General features: G+C 47.0%; 1 protein-coding gene across 1 annotated transcript in view; it reads right to left on the reverse strand.

Moving 5' to 3' along the window:
- The window catches only part of rnf13 (ring finger protein 13), a 30924-nt gene extending 9211 nt beyond the window's left edge, over nt 1-21713 (reverse strand). Inside the window, 10 exon segments of the mRNA XM_047036771.1 lie at nt 97-133; nt 135-191; nt 430-535; nt 1397-1487; nt 2706-2762; nt 2765-2792; nt 11691-11816; nt 18678-18758; nt 19046-19229; nt 21519-21713. Of these exon segments, the coding sequence (XP_046892727.1) occupies nt 97-133; nt 135-191; nt 430-535; nt 1397-1487; nt 2706-2762; nt 2765-2792; nt 11691-11816; nt 18678-18758; nt 19046-19159 (697 nt within the window). The 5' untranslated portion in view covers nt 19160-19229; nt 21519-21713.
- Nucleotides 21714-23238: the final 1525 nt, after the last annotated feature.

Below are 23238 nucleotides of genomic sequence, written 5' to 3' on the forward strand. Positions count from 1 at the left end.
GGAACAAGAATATCTTCTAAACCCAAACACACAAATTGAGCGGACGCCGGCTTCAATTAGCATAGACCTGGAGTTCATGCAGCCATGGCTGTGTACCTTTCTTGTACTTGTGAATGGGGAGTTTCTTCAGCTGGGTCCTTGCGCAGGCGGCTTCTACGGGCCCGATGTCGATCCTGGACAAACTTGGTGATCTGAGAGAAAAGGGAACAGTCGACAACGACAGCAGGTAGCTTACGAACCCCAACAATCTACAAGTAATCACGCCTCCCCCCCCTTGTCCAAGTAACTAGAAACGCTTGTTTGATCTTAAGGAAAAGGAACACCTCACAACGCTCCGCGCGGGGCAGTGCTACACACGCCATCGTTGCGACCTCCACCCTCGCTGAGGTCAGGGGCAGTTCCCACAACAGGTAGGCGAAGGCGACCTACCATGAACACGACGATGAGGATGAGGCAGATCCCCACGATGATGAGGAAGGGGATCAGGTAGTACTCCAGCGGCAGGCTGAAGTCTGGCATGAGGACCACGTGACCCCTGCCCGAGCGCAGCGGCCGTCGGGGAGACGGCGAGAGAGAGAGACGGCAAAACGTTAGTCGGTGGCCTTCGGGGGCCCTCCGTATAACGTCGACCTACACGCGGGAACTTCGGGGCATAGATAGGCAGGCTAGCTTGTTGATGCTAGCCCGCCACGGGAGGTGACTCATTTCCAATTCCAGTGCACATCACACAAAGGGGCTGTCACGTAATGGCTGGTCCGTCTGCTTAACGAGATTTCACACTGGTAAGTGAGGGGTTACGGGCCGATAACACCCATTTGCTACACTCCCCTGTCATCACGTCATTGCACTGATACACGGGGGCTAATTCCGTTCACAGTGATGTGGGACTCAGGCCATGCACAGATAATGTGCAATGTCTGGATGAAATAGATACAAACCCTGATGAAAAAAGGATGTTAAAGATGATGAAAAGAAATGTAAAAAAAAAAAAGCTAGGCCTGCTTTAGGCTATTTTGGAGGGACTGATAAACTAATTCCGGGTTTATCACCTCAGCGTACTAGGGTAGTGGTGACACATTAATAAATGAATCATTTCCCTTTGGTTATGGCACCATGTTAATTGCAGCCATTGTGACATAATAATGTAGAAGAGGCTTGGACTGCAAACAGACTGTCACAGCTGGTTAACAAGAGTGGTTAATCAGCCATTTGTCAATGTTTCCTGATTGAAAGTCATTAAATAAAAAGTCCTATGTAATCTACATTATGCTGACAGATTCATAGAGACAGCATTCTTGATTCTTGGACAGTCTTGAATTCAAAGTGCCTCTGCTCTGGGCTCAAATTAGCCTTGATGTTGATAGACGTGGAAATGAGATTTCTGTCTCAGACTCACCCCTTGTCGTATATGTAGTCCTCTTTCAGAGAGACGGCAGTCTCCTCACTCACAAACACAGATGGAATGTCTATCTGCTTCAAGACATCCACTAAAAGAAAAATAGAGATGCTTGATGAACAGTTACAAATAATACAGAATTAGCATATCAATGCCTCAAACAGAACATTACATTTGGAGCTAGAAGAAGAAACACAACAACAAAAAACGAAATATGTTTAAAGCATGTTTTTTTTAGTACATATAGAAAACTGTTGCTAATTGGCATGGGACAAACATTTGACCAGTATTACACTCCAGTCAGAAGTACGCGTAAGCTAAGGCCGTTTAGCTACGTTTCGAGCCATGTTGTGAGTTTCTTGTTTGCTAGCCGGAGGCGAATGCTTCGCGTGTGCCTCATGACTCTGCTCATGCATATTTCTAGGCCATATCTTTGGCCATTTTAGTCGTTGCCGGGCCAACAGAACAACCGGTGCAGACACCGCTGGGATGGAAATCCACAGCCCAAAGTTGGAAGAGAAATCATTAGACTGGGGTCCAGTGTTCCGTGGATCAACAGAATGAAGAACTTTCTGTTTAATTCATAATCCTTTATACTTATTGACATTTTCCAAAATGTGGGGCGGTGGAAATCAATAGCTCAGATATTCATATCTCATCGAAAGCGATATAAACAAGGGTAGGTTATGCCAGCAAAATCTTTCGGGGAGGTTGGATCTTGTTTGGGCCATCCCAAAACATTGGAGGCTGCAGCATTCGTCCACAAATGAGCAAAGCAGGTTCAAGCATGGCACTCGGCAGCGCGCGCGTTACATCACCCATTGCCGTGTTCTTAGCCTATAGGCTTAGCTTGATAAGCGGCGCTATAAAGTCGTCACGTGCACGCACACGCATCCTCGTTTACCTTGTGTTCTGCGCTGCTGCCACCCACCACCATCCCCTTCTCCCCCATGTTGTCTGTCTGTACTCCCCGTGGGGGATTTAACTCGTTGCTCTCTGCCTCAAGGCATGCATGCTGCAGTGTAGGCAGGGAGCGCTTCCCCATGTACATCCATCCGCCAATGTAAAACCATTTGACATGTGTATGAATAAATGGCGTAATCAATCACGTGAGTGTCTCGACTGAACCACGTTAACAGTACGAGAGAGAGACTTCAGATCTCTCGAGCTATTCCTGGGGCTCCTGGCCTGGTCTTGGCATTATGAAAGCTGCCACTGTCTCCCGGAGGAGAAACACATGAGCAGACGACTGTGTGCTGTGTGTTTGTGTGTGTTTATGCGGAGAGGGGAAGAGAGAGGGGGAACTTACGATCATTGGATCCCATGCTGATTAAGTCATCAGAGTCCACATTGTGAACAATGGCGCCTTGTAGCCAGCCTTCTGGGCATTTAGGACCTGGGGGGAGACAAAACCGTAGTGTTCAGTTGTGTTGTGTTGGTTGCTTGACTGTTTGGTTCATATGCAGCTTCAATTGAACCCCCCAGCCCCTCATCCCATAATACTGGATTCAACATCCCACAAGCCAGCAAACACAACCTCCAAACCATGCTTCTGAAGCCTATCCAGACCACCAGCAAGGAGACCAAACTAGAACTGAACCTGGGACACCAGCAGTGTCAAAACTGTGTCACCTCAGTAAGCCGGCCCGAGACCCTCCAGGCAGCTTTCTCTGGATGTGAGCTAGGTTTACTGAACCAATTCCATCACATCAACGTCACTGTGTGTGGTTTTGCACCAAGCATCATCCAGCCCTCATGTGCTGCACTGCAAAGACTCATGGGGGCCATTGTGCTCCAGTGTGACCGACACAACCTCGGGGAAGGGGGTGGGCGAACGATGCACAGCCATATCCTTCCATCACCATGCATTTTGCATGGCCCATATGGGTCAAACGCATGCATATGAATTAGTTATACCATCTAGAAATGAGAACAAGACTGAATTCATTCCAGAACGAATTCATAAAAAAAGGGGTTGAAAACTAGAAATCTACAGCATACTATATGCTACTCACATTTTATAAAGTAGCGATATCAAAATAGAGTCGAAACAAAATGCAAATGAACCCAATAACCAAAGTAATAACTATATATATACACCCTTCTTATTTACATTCATTCCTTTACATTTACATAAGCCATTGAGTTGGACAGGGCAAACAAAGAACAACATCTCTCTGATGTTCAACACATTTCTAGGCTTTTACCTCATGGCACATGTGGAGCCTGGCCTGGCTGGCAACCTCTTACGGTGAGTCCAGCTTACCTGTTCAGTGTGTCGGAGTATGTGTTGGTTAGTTAGTTACTTCCTTTCCTCATACCAAGAAGACAGCCAACATGTAGAAGACTGTCACAGTCAGGGTGGGAAAGTACAGATTTATATTTTTCATACCTCCTGTGGTGTGTCATTCACCCCCCCCCCCCCCCACACACACACGCCAACGCACACAGCTTTTCTTTCCACAAATGATTGCATGAACACACACACAACCATGTTCTCACTGTCATTAATCAAAGACTGCAAACCCCCCCCCCCCCACCCCATGAGATTTTGTTCCAGAAAAAGACATGGTACAGTCTCAGATCTATCAGTCTGTGTGTGTGTGTGTGTTTGAAGTCTGATGTAAGCAGTGCAGACCTGGTGCAGCTGCTACTCTGCCGAAATTGCATCAGAAGTCTTTTCAAAAATCAAATTATTGATTAAAGATTCTCAGTTCTTGTGTGATTTTTGTATTGTAATAAAATAATAATGACACAATCAAAAATAATATGAAGCATATGTTTAACCTCAACTTAAGCAACCATAAAGCAGGTATATACAACTGCAAAAGCTACGGGGCTGAATAATGTTCAAAGATCATTTGACACATTCTAAATTTAACCCAAAGAGTATGATTTTGCAAAGGCTCGGGCGCTGCTTTATGAATGATTTACTGTAGATGAGTTACTCTTGTGGAGGATTTTAAACTCGACCCCAGCGAGAAGGCGAAAGTGAGACTGTCGCGCAGGAGAACGTACCATGTAAAGAATAGGGGTGAGAAATCAGTTTCTCCTCGTCACACTCCACGAGCTGAAGAGGCGAAACGTTGTGTGTCCGTATAAATAATGGATGGGTGTCTCTCTCTCGGTGGTTCTCAGTGGTTGCCAGGTGTTGTGTGCAACCCCCACGGGGGGCTAGCGATAGCTTGTTAGCTCCGCAGCTAAGCTAGCGCTAGCTTGCTTTGTGCATAGCAGATGCTAGCGAATCAATAGCACAGGAGAGAGAAAAAGCGTGTGTTTCTGGGTGGGCATGTGTGTTTCTGGCAGGGGGAAGGTGGGGTTCCAGACGGTGAAGGTTGCATCAGTTCTGGGTTTTCTTGAGCGTGTTTAATGCCAGTGTTGTCTGCACGGCACAGTCTGTGTGAGGGTTTGTGCCAGTGGCGAGGCTCCATTGGGCCATGCGTTTGCCTGTGAGGGTGTATTGTGTGTTTGTTTATCAATGGCTACAGTGTGAGCGAGGGGCACAGACGCACAAAAATATGCTTTGTGTCTGCACACGGCTGTATGCTGGTCACAGTTGTGTGTGTGTATGTGTCCATGTATGTGAGGCTTCCTTTGAGGAGAGACGGAGGGACCTGGTAGCAGATGATTCTGGTTAACCCTTGTTGTGCCTTCGGGTCATTGTGACTCACCGTCGTGGTGCAAAAGGTGGGTCACAATGACCCGAAGGCAGCCTAACAGGGCTAATGTGAGTCTCGCACTCCCTCCCCCTTCATTCCCACTGTGGGGAGGTGATGGGAGGGATATGGACCAGCATTTGGGCAACGTAGGGGCAGAACTGGCATTACTGAAAGCTGCATAACCGACAAGCTGGTGAACCATTGATGAGGTCATGATGAATCACTTCCAAGACTATTTCTAGGTCCCTGACATCTTCGCTGTAAAAGTGTGTTTTGTTAAAAGGGTTTTCTCTGGCTTTATCCACAGCTAAATATGGAGATCTTGATACGTTTTCACCCCGCGCTATCTCGGCGGTTAAGACAGGGTTAGGGATTTTGTTGTTCTTTGAAGGGTTTTAAAGCTTGGATGCTATTTGGGCCCTCGCCTCTCTGATGCCAGCGTGTGGTCTGGCAGGAATCTGAGAGGAATTTGACCTCTGGTGCTCTCAGAGAATGTTTGTTTAGGCAGAGATAAGGACATTCAGAGCATTCCTGTGACTGCAGGATAGGGAGGAGGGGAGAGGAGAGAGAGAGAGGAGACAGAGGGGAAAGGAGCCATGAGAGCCATGAAGCCTCACAATAATAAATCAATACACACAGGATCAGAAAGGGACTGCCAAAATGCTCTTCAATATCCTGCCTGAAGGCACAAGACGACCCACGACCTATTGTCATCGCGAAAAACAACATCCTTTGCCAGTCGAACGACTTGTGCCACTACCCCGGCATCAACCCCTAGAGACACCCGAATCAAAACCACCCCCCTTAAAATGGCGTGGGTTCACACGCGGGTCTTCTGAACTTCAAAACCTCGAAACTTTTGTCGAGTCTACGGGGCCAAAGCGGCGAACCCCTCGTGGATTGGTCCGCATTCTCTTGAAGCACAGGGGTTGGTTTAAAAGGCTTTAACAGAGAGGAGCGATTGTGGCGATAGGGACTTTCTTAAGCTGGGCGTGACGCTGCACAGGCCCGGGGCGGTGCTTGAGGCGGGGCAACAAGCTCTGGCGCTCACATGTGGCAGCGACACAACGGGGGTGCGACCGAAAACCTTTCAAATAAGCATCTGCGTACCTCCACAAATGCGGTGTGTGCCACATCAGGTCGGGCAAACACGACGAAGGTGCGAGTTCGCTGCCGTCGCAGAGAGCGTAGTGTTAATGGCGTCGACAAACAAACCGAAATGGTACGGTCTCTGTGTTTTTGCCTCACTGCCCCAAACCAGGAAGTGTGTCCACCAGAATAGGTCGCAAAGCGACATGTTGTCAGACGTGCTGCGGTCTTCCAGGGTCAAGGACAAAGAGATCGAAGGAGAACGCGGCGAGTGTGGGTAGAGTGTAGCCTTATTAGACCTCTCTCCCGTTGGTCATGGATGACCAACCATTTTTAAAACTGTTCCACCTGAACATAAGACTAGTACCACTGTTAACCCTTTTACATGCCCCTAGCGCTGCAAAAGGTGGTCAGGGTTCAATGATAGTTTTTGCGCTGCCTGAGAACGAAAGACAAAGTTATGGAATTTATACACGATTTTGTTAACTGAAAAGGGCGTTACACTGGCGCACAAACACACACCCCTCTACCCTAACAGTGGGATTTGTAAGCCTTGGTGTTAATGATAGAGACAGATGAGCATCAGTAATCACAGCAGTTTCAACAGTGTGTGCGTGTGTGGTTGGTGCGTGTGTCCGCGCTGCCTGCCAGCTCTGCAGAAATCTACGGGCTCGACTTCCGAGCCTCCCTCTTGGCCAGACTTTGTTCTTCTCCCTTCGTCTTCCCTCGCCGTTTCTACAGCAGCTCCCGATCTGTTCCTCTCTGCCCTGATCTGGACTCACGCTCCTTGATCTCTCCCTTACCCCCCCCCCCCCCCCGGTCTCTCTTTTCTCCTATCCCCCTCTCCCCCTCTTTTTTACCTTCTATAAGTCTATGAGTCTCTGTGTCACCCCCCCCCCCCCCTCTCTTCCTGCATCTCTCCAACAGGCTTCCCCGCATTGCCAATTCTTTCAACCCTCCCTCCCTCCCTCGGCTTGGTTTCAAGGTTCAGACTCCTGATTAGATAGGAGCTATTGAAACTGCAAGCAGGGGCCTGCAACTGATAATACTGCACAGCTGCAATGCACTGGTACAACAGCCCGTGTGTGTGTGTGTGCGCGCACATTTGTGTGTCTATCGTCTGTTTGCTATGTGGGTGTGTGGACTTTAAAAGAGGGAGTGTTGCAGTTATAGTCCGTGTGATGGTGTATTCAGTGTGTGTGTGTGTGAGTGTGTGTTCGCTACTCCCTGGAGATGAGATCACAAGGCCGCCATCATGTCATTCAGGCCAGCCAAGGTAACAGGCAACCAGGGGTGTTTAGTACCACAACAGTACACGGAGACATAACAACAGGAGATAAGCCAATTCCTTGTACACGCACACACACAGATATACAGTCATGAGAGAGGCCGGCTCATCCATGGCACTTGAGGAGGTGTGGCCCTTTAATGGCAGAGCAGCAGTACCCTGGAAGAGGTGTGTTGAGACAGGAGACAGGGAACTGGTCTGAACGTGAAACGTTGTCTTTTTACATTTTTACGGGTTGAGTGTCACAAATGTTCCTCCCTTCGTTTTGTCGATTCCCACCCCTCAAAGCGGAAGACGGTGCGCAAAGGGAGACCGAGAAAATGAAGGTTGCATGGAGAAAGAAGGGGGGAGAGACGGGCAGACGTGGAGAGAGACTCAGAGAGACAGACTCAGAGAGAGAGAGACTCAGAGAGAGAGAGATTCAGAGAGAGAAAGAGAGGCAGACTCAGAGAGAGAGAGGACTCAGAGAGAGGCAGAATCAGGAGAGAGAGAGAGAGAGAGAGAGAGAGAGAGAGGCAGACTCAGAGAGAGAGAGACTCAGAGAGAGGAGAGAGAGGAGGCAGACTCAGAGAGAGGCAGACTCAGAGAGAGAGAGAGAGGCAGACTCAGAGAGAGAGAGAGAGAGAGAGAGGAGAGAGAGAGAGAGAGGAGAGAGAGAGACTCAGAAAGAGAGAGACAGGCTCAGAGAGAGACAGAGGAGAGAGGCAGACTCAGAGAGAGAGTGAGGAGAGAGATACAGATTCAGAAAGAGAGAGACACAGACTCAGAAAGAGAGAGAGACAGAGAGAGAGACAGACAGAGAGAGCGGCGGAGGACGGAGAGACCCCCTGTTCCATGGTGATTAGAGGGCGAACACGCCCCGCCGGTTGTTGTGTGGCGCTGAAACCAACGAGGGCTGTGCTGCGAGTCTCAGCACGTGTTATATAACACTCCTATTGTGTGAGGCGTGTGAATGTATGGAGCGACTGTGTGTGTGTGCAGCGCAGGGACAGGAAAGAGTGTCCATTTGCTGGCTTGTTCCCTCTCACCTAATGCCTTCAGTGCACCATTTGAGGAGGTAAAGGGCTAGCCTCCCCCCCCCCCCCCCCTTTTTTGGAGGGACTTAGGAAAGGAAGGGGGGGTGGGGGGCCGTGTTGGGTTTCCTGTCCCCCCCCCCTTTTCCCCCACAGCGTGGGGTCGTACGGGTCACCAACGAGGCCCCCCCTCCTCCCCCCCCCCCCCCCCCCCCCCCCCCCCCCCCCCCCCCCCCCCACCTCCCCCCCCCCCCCCCCCCCCCCCTTTGTTCCTCCCTCCCTTTACCCTCCCCCCCACTCCCTCAACCTCCACGTCACAAGCTCAGCATGCAGGAAGTGCTAACCTTCTCCCTCCCCTCCCTTGCCCCCACCAAATCTCTAGAGAGACGGCGGTTCTAAATGGAGCTGGAATCCCCCTTCCCGCTGCAGGCACGCGCACACACACACACGTCCTAGCCATTAAAGCCAAAAGTCTCCTCTCTTGATCCCTGCTCCCCTTCCCCCTCACCGACCACATCCTGAAAAACACCCGTGACATACTCCCACTTAACACACACACACGCGTTTTCACACACCCTTCACTCGGACAAGGGGTTAATTGTGAGAGCACATGCTTTATCTCCCATTATGTCTGGGGCTAAGTTAAAACAATGCTCGGTTATGTTTTCGGTCACATGCTGCCAGTTAGCATGATGCTAGCTCCACAGATATGCCAGGGGGGAAGAATGACCATCGTTTTATTTTATTCGTATCCCCTGGCTGCCGGTTCGGAGCCCAAATGGAGCCCTATTTGTCTTTCAATTCTCTAACACTGGAGATCCTTTAATGTTGAAGTCTGGGCAGAAGTTCTGGAGCAAGGGACTAGAGTGAGAATCGGTGTGTGTGTGTAGATCTTCATTCCCGAACCCCCCCCCCCCCCCCCCTCATCTCATCCTCCATCTCCCCCATTGAGGAGATTTATAAGTGCTCAATCACAAGTCGAGAGGCCTGGGGACTGACAGCAATTGCTCTCACACACACACACACCGTGTAACACACACCACACACCGTGTAACACACACACACACACATCTCTTCACACTCAAGATCCAGTTTCAAGGTCCAGCCCCCTTACAGTAAGACCCCCCCCGCCCCCTTTTAATGGACACTGGACCTGGCCCAACGGCGGACGGACCCTTCCCCGGGCCGTTACGTAACACGGCCGTCTGCTCCGCACAGAGACCAGCCACAGCAACCGCCTCCTCAGTCAGCACTCGGTGTTCCGTGGAAACCTTTTACATTTGGACATGGTGTTCCTACAGCAAGACTGCGTTATGGCACACAAACACAGCTTATCACTTTTTCCGGGGGGGGGGGGGGGGGGGGGGGGGGTAAAACCACACACCTTTTGTTTTAGGGGAGCGGTGGTCTGTTTTGGACGTGTGTTGGGGTCAGTTCATTCGATGGCTTCGGGGGCTGAACTTGTCAGCCTGCGTGCAGCTGGGATAGCCGTTTTCTGACTCGACTTCATCGTGTTAAACCGAGACCGGGGGCCGTTTATATTGTTTCTAAGATCTGTTCTAGGATCAGTTTGAGGTCAGGGCAATGCAGCTGAGCTAAGGAATGAGGTACAGGAAGTGTTGGTCCCAGATCAGTAAATTGGCATGTCGGGCTTTGACCGGCACGGTGAAATGAGGCGGGGGAGAGGAAGGGCATCCGGTTTCACTCCTGCCAAGGAAACACCTCGTCTGTGAGTGTGTGTGATGCAGAAAGGCCTTATAAGGCATTGGCAGGCCAGGGAAGAGAGGGGGAGAGTCATGCACACCACAGCCAAAGACTGAATGCTAACCAGTCTTTCTCCCCCTCTCTGAATCTCCATATTCCTTCTATCTCCTTGCACAATCAATCTATTATGTCTTCACAACCATCTGGCATCTCCTCATTTTCCTCCATTTTTTCGACACAATCCTTCCTGCCATTTTTAACTCCTTTTCTTCTCTCTTCTTTTCCTCCAGGTCTTTTGACTTCTACATAAGGATTTTATTGGATGGTATAAAATCGAAATGTTGTATAAGTCATTCACAACCAAACAGACTTCCAAAAAATAACTCCCCCCCCTCAATCCCGCTACAGCCTTACACCATCATATCTCCCTCCCGGTTCCCCCTCCCCCCCAGACCTCCCCGCCTTTCAACTCCTCTCTCCCACCCCGTCCCTCTCTCCTCCCCCCCCTCCGTGCAGCACGCGGATGGCTTCACCGTCAGCTCGAGTGCCGATGCAGATCGAGTGTGCTCTCCACAACCACTGGGACGTTGAAGGAAAACACACCCACTGGGACGTTGAAGGAAAACACAACTTTGCTGACAACTCGGGCGCCGCCTGCCCCACACACACACACACACACACACACACACACACACACACACACACACACACACACGCACGCAGACTCAGACAGACACACGTTGGAATAAACACTCCACTCAGTACAGAGAGTGCAGCTGTGTACATCCTCAGGATCTTTTGTTCCTTTTGACTATGGCAGCTGTATTTTTTATGGAAGCCTAAACAGATTTGACTGTTAAGAAAGACTAACTCGTTCTTCACTTAAATGTTCATGTTTTTCGGCAGAAACGTTTGTTTCTAATCTCCCTCCTTACAATTCAAGCTTCAGCGTAGCTTTCAATGTCATCTTTATTGATTAAGTCTGTGTAATCCTTATTTATTTTAACACCTCGAAAGGTTGGATGCTTTGAGGTCAAAAGGCTGAGTCCACTGCACCGGCTAATGGACCAGTCAGCAGAGAGGAAAGCAGGGGATGAACGGAGGGAGGGAGGGAACCAAGGAAGTCCAGGCACTTCCTGAATGTCTCATCGAACGAGGCTGATCCAAGATCAGTCTTTCCTGTTTTTACTCCTCCACCTTGGTCATTAGGAGGCAAAAATAGAACACTGATTCCAGATCAGTGCTTAAAAACCAAGGTCATTGTACTTTGTGTAGACAGACTGGATCATGGAGGTGAGAGACAGAGAGAGGCCCTGGAACTGACCTCGGGTTAGATTTCCTTATGACTGACGAGTAGCTAACAACCAAGTCAAATGTATCTGTTTACACCTATCAAATAATTCTGGATCAGATATTACCTCAAGTAGGGAGAAAAGAATAATGCCTTTCTAGCTAAAACAGTTTTTTAGTTTTAGTTTTACAGACTGACGAATGAGTGAAAGGTGCTTTCCATCCTGAGGGAAGCTGAGTGTGCTGCGTACCTTGACGTCAAAGTTGCAGTCGAAGCGCTTGATGAGCACGATGAAGGCGCCCGTCAGGTTGTCCCGCAGGGGCGGCGGATCGATGGGCTCGCAGGCGTTCTCGGGCCGCGCGCCAACCAGGAAGCCCTGCGGGGGGGGAGGGGCACATAGCGGAAGCGTCAGACGCAGGGGCCCGTGACTCTTGACGTTACACCGTTCAAGAAAAGGTATCATGGAAACCACTGCATTTATAGGGAAATGATAGGAACGCCGTTGAAGACCATTCTTGATAACCCAGAATGGGGATTCGATTCTAATCTAAAAGATGAAACAAACTGAAATAAACAGGAGATCAAATATTGACAACGTTGCCTCGGGGTATGACAAGCTAATCTTCCGCTGGTCTGGAGTCACACGAGATGGAGGAAGGGGAGGGGGTTTGTGTACAAGACGATGACTTTCTCATAGCCTCTCTCCAATAAACCCAGATCCTTCATCAGTTCTATCTTTCTTTCCCTTGGTTTTTCTGGATGAATGTGCAGAAGATGGAGCGACAAGCAAAAAAATAAAGAAAACTACTTGGAACTATTGCTTTTAATATTGTAGGTCACCAACTAGCATTGTTCTATATCTATATACCGCATTTACATGCATATCTCTTCATCACTGTGTATTCATGGTGAGTGTGTGTGTGTGCGTGCGAGGCAGGCTGGTGGATGGGTTGGAGGAGTCGCAGTGTGACTGTGCAGTTCCAGTCAGCTGTGATGTGATGAGTTCATGTCACTCTAACCGCCTCGCAGCAGCTCTGCCAGACGGCTAGCTAGCAAAGACCCAGCCTACCCAGACAGTCAGCGATTTGGAGACTGACACACGCGGTTGCGCGCACACACACATACACACACACACACTGCCGGGAGTAGGGTGTGTCTCCCAGAGATGGGATGCATGGTGTGTGTGTGTGTTTTCAAACAGACAACAGTGAAACACCTTTCCCTGGTAGTTGATGTCATCTGATGTCATTCTCCCCCTCCCTCTGCCGGACCTTAGTTGACCCATACATAAAACTTCACATACCAAGAAAAACCACACGCCAGTCACTTTCCACACCAAAAACGTTAAACTACAGTAGCTACCTCGTCTAAAGGCTGGTAATTCGCTGTCTACAGTACGGGGTGGGCTACTTTGGCAGTATCTAATTCTGCAACATCATGCGATGAGCCGGTTCCAAACTCGAATCCTTCCTGGAATCTCCTCAGCTGCATTTTGGGAGAGCCTGCTAGCCAATGACATCACTGTGCCACTGCCTCACATTTCACCTGGCCTCAAAAGAAACTCCAACAGCTCCCCCTGTTGGCCACAGCCTCACAGGGCAGCAATTCCCCCACTTCCCCCTGGCTGCATGAAGATGTTGGAGCAGAGCCTCGTCCAATTCCTTTTAGAATCAACTGCCATCGTTTTACGACACCCCCCCCACCCACCGCATAATGAATCGTCGGTTACCCAACGGCTCATCTCGGAGATCGTGAACCCAGTTTCGAGGTCATGCGTTTCCACTGTGCGCTGAGGAGGAAGCTTTGCAATTTCGGTAGGAGAATCTCTTGTAACACTCCATTTTTTTTTACTCTCAGAGAAATCTCGAGCGCAACGGCACAGCTAGTGGCTGGTTACTGGGTCATCCTAAAGTCATAGCCAGGCCTCGAGCCAGAATCTGACAGGGATTCAGGAGAAGTAGGCCAAGAAAACATTTCCTGTGCGGCTCCACGAATGGAAAACATTGGGTCTATCTGAGAACAACAGAAAAATGCAGAGTGGGCAAATCCAGGTAGCGTCAGGGAAAGCATATTAACTACAAGATTTTGAAATATGTTCATTGGTCAAATTCACGTTGAAGATTTGTCCGAATGGACCTAATCCTGAATGTTTTGCTATAAACAAATTGTGTTCATAATCCGAATGTTTCAGGCCTATGCCCCAAAAAAACGAATGAGTAATACCACCTACAAAGATTCCTCAAAAGACCAGTGTGTGCATTAGAATGTGTCCGTTCAGCTTGTCTGGCTGTTAGAGCTGTCTGAGAAAACAACTGTAGCGTCAGGTCATCCCACACAGCTGGCCTGTCTATCCCCCGAAGTCCGTCCTAGCTCCCAGTCCAAGTCAAGGCCTCAACCATGCCCCTGCGTTAGGTCAGGCAAGGACACTCAGTCCTGGCCAAGGCCCCATCCACAGGCGAAACCCCGCTGCTTGCAGTTTCCTTTCTATACCAAACACAGAGCATGCGACAGGATATGACACCGTGTTTCCAGTTCCCTTTCAAAAAACAAGGCACCGTTTCTTCCAGCGCTCATGGCGTCTCCGGCAAACGCAGACTTCAAGTGGCAACACAGGAAATCTCCTCGCGTGTATTAGCCCCGAGACTAAATAGGCTTGGGGCCTGTCTGCCAAACTTTCATGGCTTTAATTACTTACTGGATTACTTCCTCTGAAAAAGCCGCCAAATTAACAAAGGTGAATGGGAGGCTGCCCTGGGTCGACAGATAAGCAAAGCCATCGGCAGAGCCACCCTTATCACACTCCGATGTCTTTGAAGAATGGGCAGGGACAGAGATGTTTCACAGGACTGCTTTCAGGGCCTCTTCGCACAGTGGTTTCACATAGCATCTGCCCTTACGGCTCATCCTGCTAAATGAACATCATTAAAAGGAGGCAAAACTGTGGTTTACTGAGAAAGGGGAAGCAGGGTTTTTTAACCTTTTGGGTAAATTGTCCAACATAAAAGATACTTTGCTTGGCTGGCAGTGGCATGGATAAAAAAAGCGTCTGCTAAATGCATAAATGTAATTACTTGGCATGATTAAATGCTTCCTTTTAGGCACTTGGGTGGTAGTTCTTCCAAACCTAACGAACGATTCTGTGTTGTATTTCAATAGGACATCCCCCCCAAAGATTCGCCCTGTTCATAGACAGATGAAACGCTCTCCGCGCAAAAACAGCCAAACATTACAGGAGGTCCTTGTCATGCCATGAGGTTTGGATGTTTTCTCAAGTCATTTCTTCAGAAATGAAGGGAAAAGGGGGGGGTTGGGAATGAACTTAGAATACAGTTAAGATTGAAAAGAACACAAGACAAGTTTTGTTCCGGATCCAATGAATGCCGAATGTTCTGAAGACTAGCCAAGGGGTTATCTGGAACTTTCCACCATCATCTCGGACCAGGCAAAAAGGAGGGGCCGTTTCTAAGACCATACAGGCACCCAAGAAGAACATTATAACGCACAAACAAGTCTGAACCATCTTGTGATTCCAGATCTGGCTGCAGGCTGTATTTAAGATTTGTTGCCGAACTTCAGGAGATCTATTACGGGTAGATCTATTAAAGGTTTGCCTAATATAGTCACTGGGTTGGTTACAGAGGGCTGATCTCATACATGCACCGCTATTCGTTAGAGCACCTGTGCCTGTTAGATCCTTCTAAGCAAAGTGGTGGATGTGGAAGATTGCACAACTGCAAAAAACAAAAACGATGTCCCAATCCTTGTCTTTATCTTCCATTCTTCAGTGGCGGAAAGTGGACCAAAACCAGTCCTGCACGGAAGGATGAGGGGGGGGGGGAAGCCGGCCTGTTGGGATTATAATGCAGTCAGTTGCAGATTCCGGGGTCAGGACAAATAAGGGGCCCTTAGCTGGCATTGAAGGGCAGAGGGTCTGAACAGTGGCAGGGGCGGCAGCGGGCGTTTGCGGGCCAAACACGCACCTGCTGTATCTGACAAATAAACCCGAAAACCTGACCTGACTGCGACCACAACCACTGAACCTCCAGTTTGGCCTTCACAGACTATGTGGTGGTGCCGTTGGAGAGAGAGTCCTGAGGATCAGACCACAACATCTGACCGCAACGAACTCTTCGGATGCTGGCCTTTTCAAGGGGGCTTTCCAAATGTTTGGAGGGGGGAAAGGTCTCGGCCAGGCTCCAGTGAGAGGGGGAGCGAGGAAGGGAGAGGAGGGGGATGGCACAAAGAGTGAGCCAGAGGGGTTCGGCCGGAGCAAACTCGGGTATGGAGACGGACAAAGGAAGTTAATGAGTGAGTGAGAGAGATGCAGAAAGAGAAGAGAGAAAACCCCACAGTCGCTCAAGTTTCATAACCCATGCATAGGATCTTACGTAAGCCTGGCAGGCTGTGCACGTACACACACACGGCGACAGACGTGACCCTTTGCTCTTTGCCAGAACTCGGGAGGTGAAGCTTAACTCCCCAGTTAGCACTGTGCCCTGTCAAGATGCTATTACACACGTATACAAGCACACACTACAGTGGAGAGCACTTTGTCACAGCAGCAGTTGGTGGCATTGGCCACTGGAGACTAGAAATGTCTCAGTACGACGTCTTTGTCAGAACATTTGAAAAGAAGAAAAAAAAAAACAACAAACAGCCCTACTTATGAGCTCAAGGGGTTTTCGGAGCTAAAGGGTTTTTCTGTAAGAAACAAGAACACTTGAACTCCCTGTACCTACTTTACGTAGTTATTTAAGTTTAGGGAAATACCAAACAGCAGGGAAAGGAAGTTAAAGATGATCTGTGGGTGGTTTCCTACGGACTGTGATTTCCTAGCAGAACGAGTGTTGAGTGCAAACTGTACTAAGAACACAAACCAGGGTTGAGTGTTGCATTATGAGGTTTAACCACCCCTCAAAAACATGAACCAACATCTATTTCGAGGCCATTACAATCCTGCAATTTGTTGGTGTGCATGCACGTGGTTGTGTACATGTATGGTGCACTGTGCTTGCTAGCTGAGATGAGGTTACCTTGCACTGTGGCTAGTAAATACATGGCCAGCTGTTTCTTGACTGACTGCTGAAATACTGTTAGAAGAACAATGCATTTCTGACCTTGCTATTCTGGTTTCTATTTGTATTTCGTTTCAGATAAAAGTGTCGGCTAAATGAATGAGATATAGATTTCAAATGTTTAAGGCGACAAACAAACTAGTGTTGAGAGTAAACAGTGATCCTCGTGTCTCGGAATCTCCAACAAATTGAAAAGCAAGCGATTTGAAGATGTCTACATTTCACAGCAACAAACTGTACAGTGCTGCATGCATAAAAATGACTGCTGTCAGTTAAATGCGTTATTAACGGCGTTAACGCAACCCTATTTTAACGGCGTACATTTTTTTATCGCGAGATTAACGCTCTTTTTGGCCTAGCAAACTTTGTAGTTTTTTCACATGCTGTTGCAACCACAAGTGACGTTGGAAAAACTACAACACCACACCGGATCTAGCTAGACCGGAAACAAAACAACAGGCATGCCGCCGAATTCTCCGCCCCCTCGTCAAAGCCAGGCGATTCCAATGTTGTTTTCAATTAAAAAAAAAACATTTTCACTAAGCAAGCCGATCCTTTTCCACATCGATAAGAGCATTACAATGAGAATTCTTTGGTGGAAAAAAATAAATCAAGGGACATTTAGAATAGATAGGAATGTGTGATTAATAGTGCTGTCAGTTTAACGCGTTATTAACGGCGTTAACGCAAACCCAAATTAACGGCGTCAATTTTTTTATCGCGCGATTAACGTTCTTTTTGGCCTAGCAAACTTTGTAGTTTTTTTTCACATGCTGTTGCAACAACTACCGAAGTTAGAAAAACTACAACACCACACCGGATCTAGCTAGACCGGAAACAAAACAACAGGCACGCCACACACTTGTTTGGCTTGCAATCCGGCTAAAGCGTAGTAGCAGAGCCCGTTTACGGATATGAGACATTCTCTGGTAGTAGGTTAACGTTACGTTTTGAGTGGATGGCGAGCGCGAGACGCCGAAATGGATGCCAATAAGATTCTGAATGGAAAGTTTACTTTTAAAAAGTTGCCAAATGGTTCCATTGACAAGACCAAAGTGATCTGTGTGTTTTGTCGTTGTAAACTGAGCTATCATCGCAGCACGTCCAGTCTGAAATACCACTTGATGGCCAAGCACACAGATGATGCGAATTCTCCGCCCCCTCGTCAAAGCCAGGCGATTGCAATGTTGTTTTCAATAACAAAAAATATTTGCACGAAGCAATCCGAACCACTTTTTCATGTTGATAAGAGCATTACAATTTGAAAAAAGAATGGGACAAAAAGAAATCAAGGGACATTTAGAATAGATAAAAATGTGCGATTAATTGTGATTAATCGCGAGTTAACTATGACATTAATGCGATTAATCGCGATTAAACATTTTAATCGTTTGACAGCACTAGTGATTAATTGCGAGTTAACTATGACATGAATGCGATTAATCACAATTACATATTTTTATCGTTTGACAGCACTCATAAAAATTCGACCAAACAACCTCAAACATTCCACAAAAACATTCACAGACAACTAAAAATCTATCCTCGCAAAGAACAAGCCATTCGCCGGTGTGTGAGATGGGTGTGTTTGTGTGAGTGTGCACCAGAAACACAATGGTGGGGCTTAGAAGTACAGACGTGACTCATTCCCACAGCCAGCTGTGTGGGGGTCAACAGTGAGCGGGAACCTCGACAACATGTGAGCTCATCAGAGAGCCGCGGTCAGGATGCGAGCACAGAGAACGCTACTGTGATGTACCCTCCTGGACCTCAAGCTAAGATAACGGAGGACTGAACTCATGACCAAGACAGGGCTTTGAAACAAAAAAGTGTGTTGGAAGGAACAGTTTGGATGAGGGTTTTAGAGTGTATAAGGGGGCAAACATGGATCTTTGATTATTTCAATTGTTAGAAAAGTTTAAAAACACACTTTCACATCTCTTGTGGTGACCCGTCAGTTCCTCCAGCCCACACCAAAGCAGAACGGAAAAACATCTGGAAAGTTCCTCAACTCAGTTGAATACGTTCTACTGAAAATGTTATGATAAACAACTGACAATGTAAGGGTTTGGCATTATTTGTAGGGGTTTGCCAGTGTATTCACCCTGGTGATGATGGATAACACCTTGAGACCCTGACAAGTTTTGACATCTAGTGCCCACCTTCAATCCGTCGCTGGGCAGCCGGTATCCAAATCGTGCAGGCAGGTCATCAAAGTTCCCCGTTTTGTTGTCGAATGAGTACTGGAAGAGAAACAAAGAGATAACCTCACAGGAACTATCCTCGAATACAATGGAAAACAAACTGCCAACCAGTGTGGGTTCATATCTGGGTCGGACGGGCGAGAGTTGAAAGGTGGTCAGTTGCACAGGTGTGTGTCTCTGCTCTCGCTTGCCCATCTGTCTCTTTAGTTTGTAGTTGTGTTTGTGTGTCTGTGTGCACACGTCTGTGTCTATATATATGTGTGTGTGTGCACATGTCTATGTCTGTATGAGTGTGTGTGTGTGTGTGTGTGTGTGTGGACACTCACGGCAGCGATGTCAGCCTCCACGGGCAGCAGGTTGAGGAAAGCGAAGAGCTGCACGGTGAAAATGGTGTAGATCTGCGTGGCGGACAACATCAGCATCCCCAAGGAGAGCAGCATCTTTGCATTCCGCTGTGCCAGTCAGCCACACAGTCTGCCCGGCAACGGACCAGTTCACACCTGTTCACACCTGTGAGACCAACGTGGACACATTTACATACATTTCCATTTGGCAGACGCTCTTATCCAGAGACATTCCCCCAAGGCAAGTAGGGTGAAGTGCCTTGCCCAAGGACACAACGTCATTTTACACGGCCCGGAATCGAACGGGCAACCTTCTATTAATTCACTTAATCTTCTGATTAATAGCCTGATTCCCTGACCGCTCAGCCATCTGACTCCCCTGACACACAGTCAGGGAAACATGCATGAAGAGTGAGGTGAGCCCAAAACAGAATTTCTCCACAAATGTGTTTCCTCGTCTAGTTCGGTCCGGAGTGAGGTAATAGTCCCTTCTCTGAGCTCACTTCCTACAATTAAATCAACAGGGTGGGGAATGTGGTGCTAATCGAAGGCAAATGGCTGCTCTAATGGCAGGCTGGAAGGAGAGAGAGTGAAAGAGAGAGAGAGAGAACGAGAAAGTGAAAAAGAGAGAGAGACAGAGACAGAGCAAAGAGAGATTTGGCCTTTTACCAGTCATTTTCATTAGTGCTCCGGTTCCCCTGCAGACATTTCCCACCCATCATGAGGCCTGTCAGGGCTCGGCCCGCTCCGCTGCCCCCTCTCATACACATTCACCAGAGTGCATGGCCCTCCTCTCTTCTGCTTTACTGCCTCACTGGCCAGGCAGTTTGTTTGAAGTCAGAGACTGTTTGGTCCCGAAGAGGACTAAGCCCAGAGTTTTTTCTGTCCGTGTGTGTGTGTGTGACCTAAGCAGAGCAACGTTGGGTCCTACAGCATGACATTTCACTGGTCCTGTCATGAGGTGTAGAAAGCCTTAGCACACCCAGCTTTAACACATCCTTCATTAAGACATAATTGGTGTTATTGTTATATTTTTCATATAACACCTGGATGTAAAAAGACTAAATGCTCTCAGCCAATGCGCAATACCATGGAAACAGGGGCATAGTCTTAGTTATTATGTTTTACATGGCCTGGCTTGCACACAGCCAGGACTGTTAAGGGCAAAAATTCTACAGGACAGTTTAGATGAAACTCGTTTTGTGGTCATTGTGAAACAGGCCTTGTTTAGTAATGCCAAACCACTCCTGTGACCGAAACTGACACACATACATGTGGATCTGAGGTCATCTGCTATGTTTGTAACCGACAAAATTGATTACTGTCACGTCATGACAAATTTGAGAATCTGCCTTAAAAAAAAGATCTGCCAAAAAAATCGGACTCAAATGTGGCTTGGATGTCAATTTACAAATTATGTCTTAATGACTAAGGCTAGATGACTTAAGACTTATGACTCAAATGGCTGCAAATAATCAACAGAAATATTGCCAAATTACCAACCAGTTTTGTTCTAACTGCCCTATTCCACAAAGTAGGCTTGCCAAACATCTGCACTCCTCACTACCAATCAACATAGCTTCACATCTGCACTCAGCAGAGATTTAGATTACATAAGAGGGCCTACCACCCACTCCATCCCTAAAGCCTTGCCTTAGTGACAGCATTGTAACAAATGCCTTTTATGTCTGCTTAAACTATTGCTAGTCTTTTCACTTAGGAGAATGGGGGTGCTTTTTGTGATTACGCATCTGCAGTTATGACACATCCCGTCACCTGGAACAACATGTAACCCTATACAATTTAATACATTCTGGGTCGCCTGTTAACTATGCAGTCACTGGGACGGTTATTATGAAATGTGCTCTCTACTCTCAGTACTTCACGACGAAAAAGTGAGCCACGAAGTTTAAAAAAGAGGTCATGACTGCAGCTGTCAAAGGATCCGGTCAGTCCTGGCTTAACCCTTGTGGCCTGATATATGTGACAAATGTACAAACATGTATGTTTCATTTGACTTTATATTTATTTAAAACGGCATTAGACGACTATGAATAGACTATGGAATAGCTGTTAAGATAACAATGCATATTTTACTCAAAAGTCCCATTATGAATGAGCTACCCTCGAGCAAACGCTAAAACCATACATGCCCAATCAAATGACCAGCCATTTGACATCTGATTCAGCTAGCTTGCTATCTAGTTAACTATACATTAGGCCCGATTTACTACACCTCGATGGCATGGCAACATGACAGTGGTTGAATGTGTACTGTACAACACTAGTGTACAGTTGCTAACCAAAATTCATGCTATTCTATATAGTTATAAGTATGCATTACTACGGGCGCACAAGAGCTGGTATTGCTAGTTAACGCGTATCTACTTGTGTTACTACCAAACGTTGGCTGGCTAGCAAGGATGAATTAGTCACACTGATTGTGGGCCCTTACCTTTATATCCAATGTTTTCACTTGTTGTAACAAACTATTACGACTATGGACACTGCAATCGTTTACTTTATATGTGTATTTTAGCCAAGAATTGTAAGAACTTCATGCCGTTTTCTTGACAGGTCAGTGCGACAGAACATCAACAGTAATCCTTTCGCTAGCTTCTTCATGTGAGCTCAAACTTCCTCTATCTGCACACGCCCCCATCAATGTCTTGGTTGCTGATTGGAAGTTATAGACTTCAATCCAACTATTCCGGAAGTGTCCTGCGTGTAAACATATCCACGTGATGCATTAACGAAAACAGTCGCTCACATTCATATCTCGATTGAAATCAAATACATTTTTATAAATTGTTTATACACTATTCAAAAGGCGTTTTTTTGTGATCGCTTGACCAGCTTAAGGGCAAAAGGAAATAGCATAATATGTTAGTATTTTTTCCAAAGTGAACGCTTGCATGCATATTCCTCGCTTAAACTCTAACGCCCTCTGTAGCAAGTTCATGGGAAGCTTTTTAAATCTTTAATATGAAGACTCGGTCTGTCTTGCAATGTAAATTTCATACCAAGAAAACTCTTTTGAGAAAGTCAACATTTACTAAACAAAAAAATCCTAAAGAAACTGTCATATAAATTAACAGTCTTCAGGCTTTACTAAGAGACACAGACATTATTAAAGGTCACATGCAAATAAGCAAAGCCCTCTTAAAAACTTTACAGAACAATAAAGTCGATCAAAGTACCATGGTGGTTTCAACTTTCAAGCTGTTAAGTTTCCGTTTACTTTACCTATTTGTGTACCTATGAGCCCAATGCCAGCATAGATGGGAATAACCATTTTTGAAAATGTATTTTCATTATTTTAATCTTCAAATTTCTGCGTGGCTTATGCGAGTCTTCCTAGCCTTGCTACAATGACCAATTTTTTCCTCCACAAGAGTCTTGAGTCTCGTGAATTACCATAAGGTGAAAAACATCATGTCCAATCATGGTTCTGTTGCATGTTGCCATAGAAACTTAACACAACTCATTCAAATGACCTGAAATAGAGCAATCCACATGTCCCTCTTCATTAAAATCTCATTTGGTTTGTTAAACCCATTTCTGCTTCAAAAGCAACCTTAATCAATAATGTAGAGCTCTGTTACCTCTGCCACCTAAACCTTTTAATACAGTCTACAGTACTGAATAAAAATAGCCACAGTGTCAACAACAACAAAATCATGAATGTGGGTTATCAGTGGATACATTTCCTGCATACAGTATTCTTGAAAGGTCCTCTGTATCCTGATTTTCCTGAAGTTCTCTAACATTCTAAAATGAGTGTCAGTGTAATTTTGTGTGACCTGAATTTGGACAAGAGGACTGGCTGATTTGATGATGTAGGTCACCTTTTCCTCTCCACCCTAATCATGTTTTATAGCTACAATATAGTCTTCAGCTTCTGCAACAGGGAATGTGGACACGTGCTGTACTTCAGTTGGTCATCTGACAAGCAATGATCAAAATAAAAAGCGATAACATAATCTCTGCAGTACATGGCTACTTAATCTGCAGAATGGTATTATACAAGATGTGAGTCTATTGGTCCACGTCACAATCTATTATTTAGTGTTTAAAAGGACTTGCTGTTTGCCCGATCGCTCAAGTTTTTCTTTCTTTGAGCTTATTTAGCTTTAGTGTGTAGGCGAAAGAGAGAGGGTCATAGTGGGAGTGAT

The sequence above is a fragment of the Hypomesus transpacificus genome, chromosome 16 (assembly GCF_021917145.1).
Source record: "Hypomesus transpacificus isolate Combined female chromosome 16, fHypTra1, whole genome shotgun sequence".
In the NCBI taxonomy this organism is placed as follows: Eukaryota; Metazoa; Chordata; class Actinopteri; order Osmeriformes; family Osmeridae; genus Hypomesus; species Hypomesus transpacificus.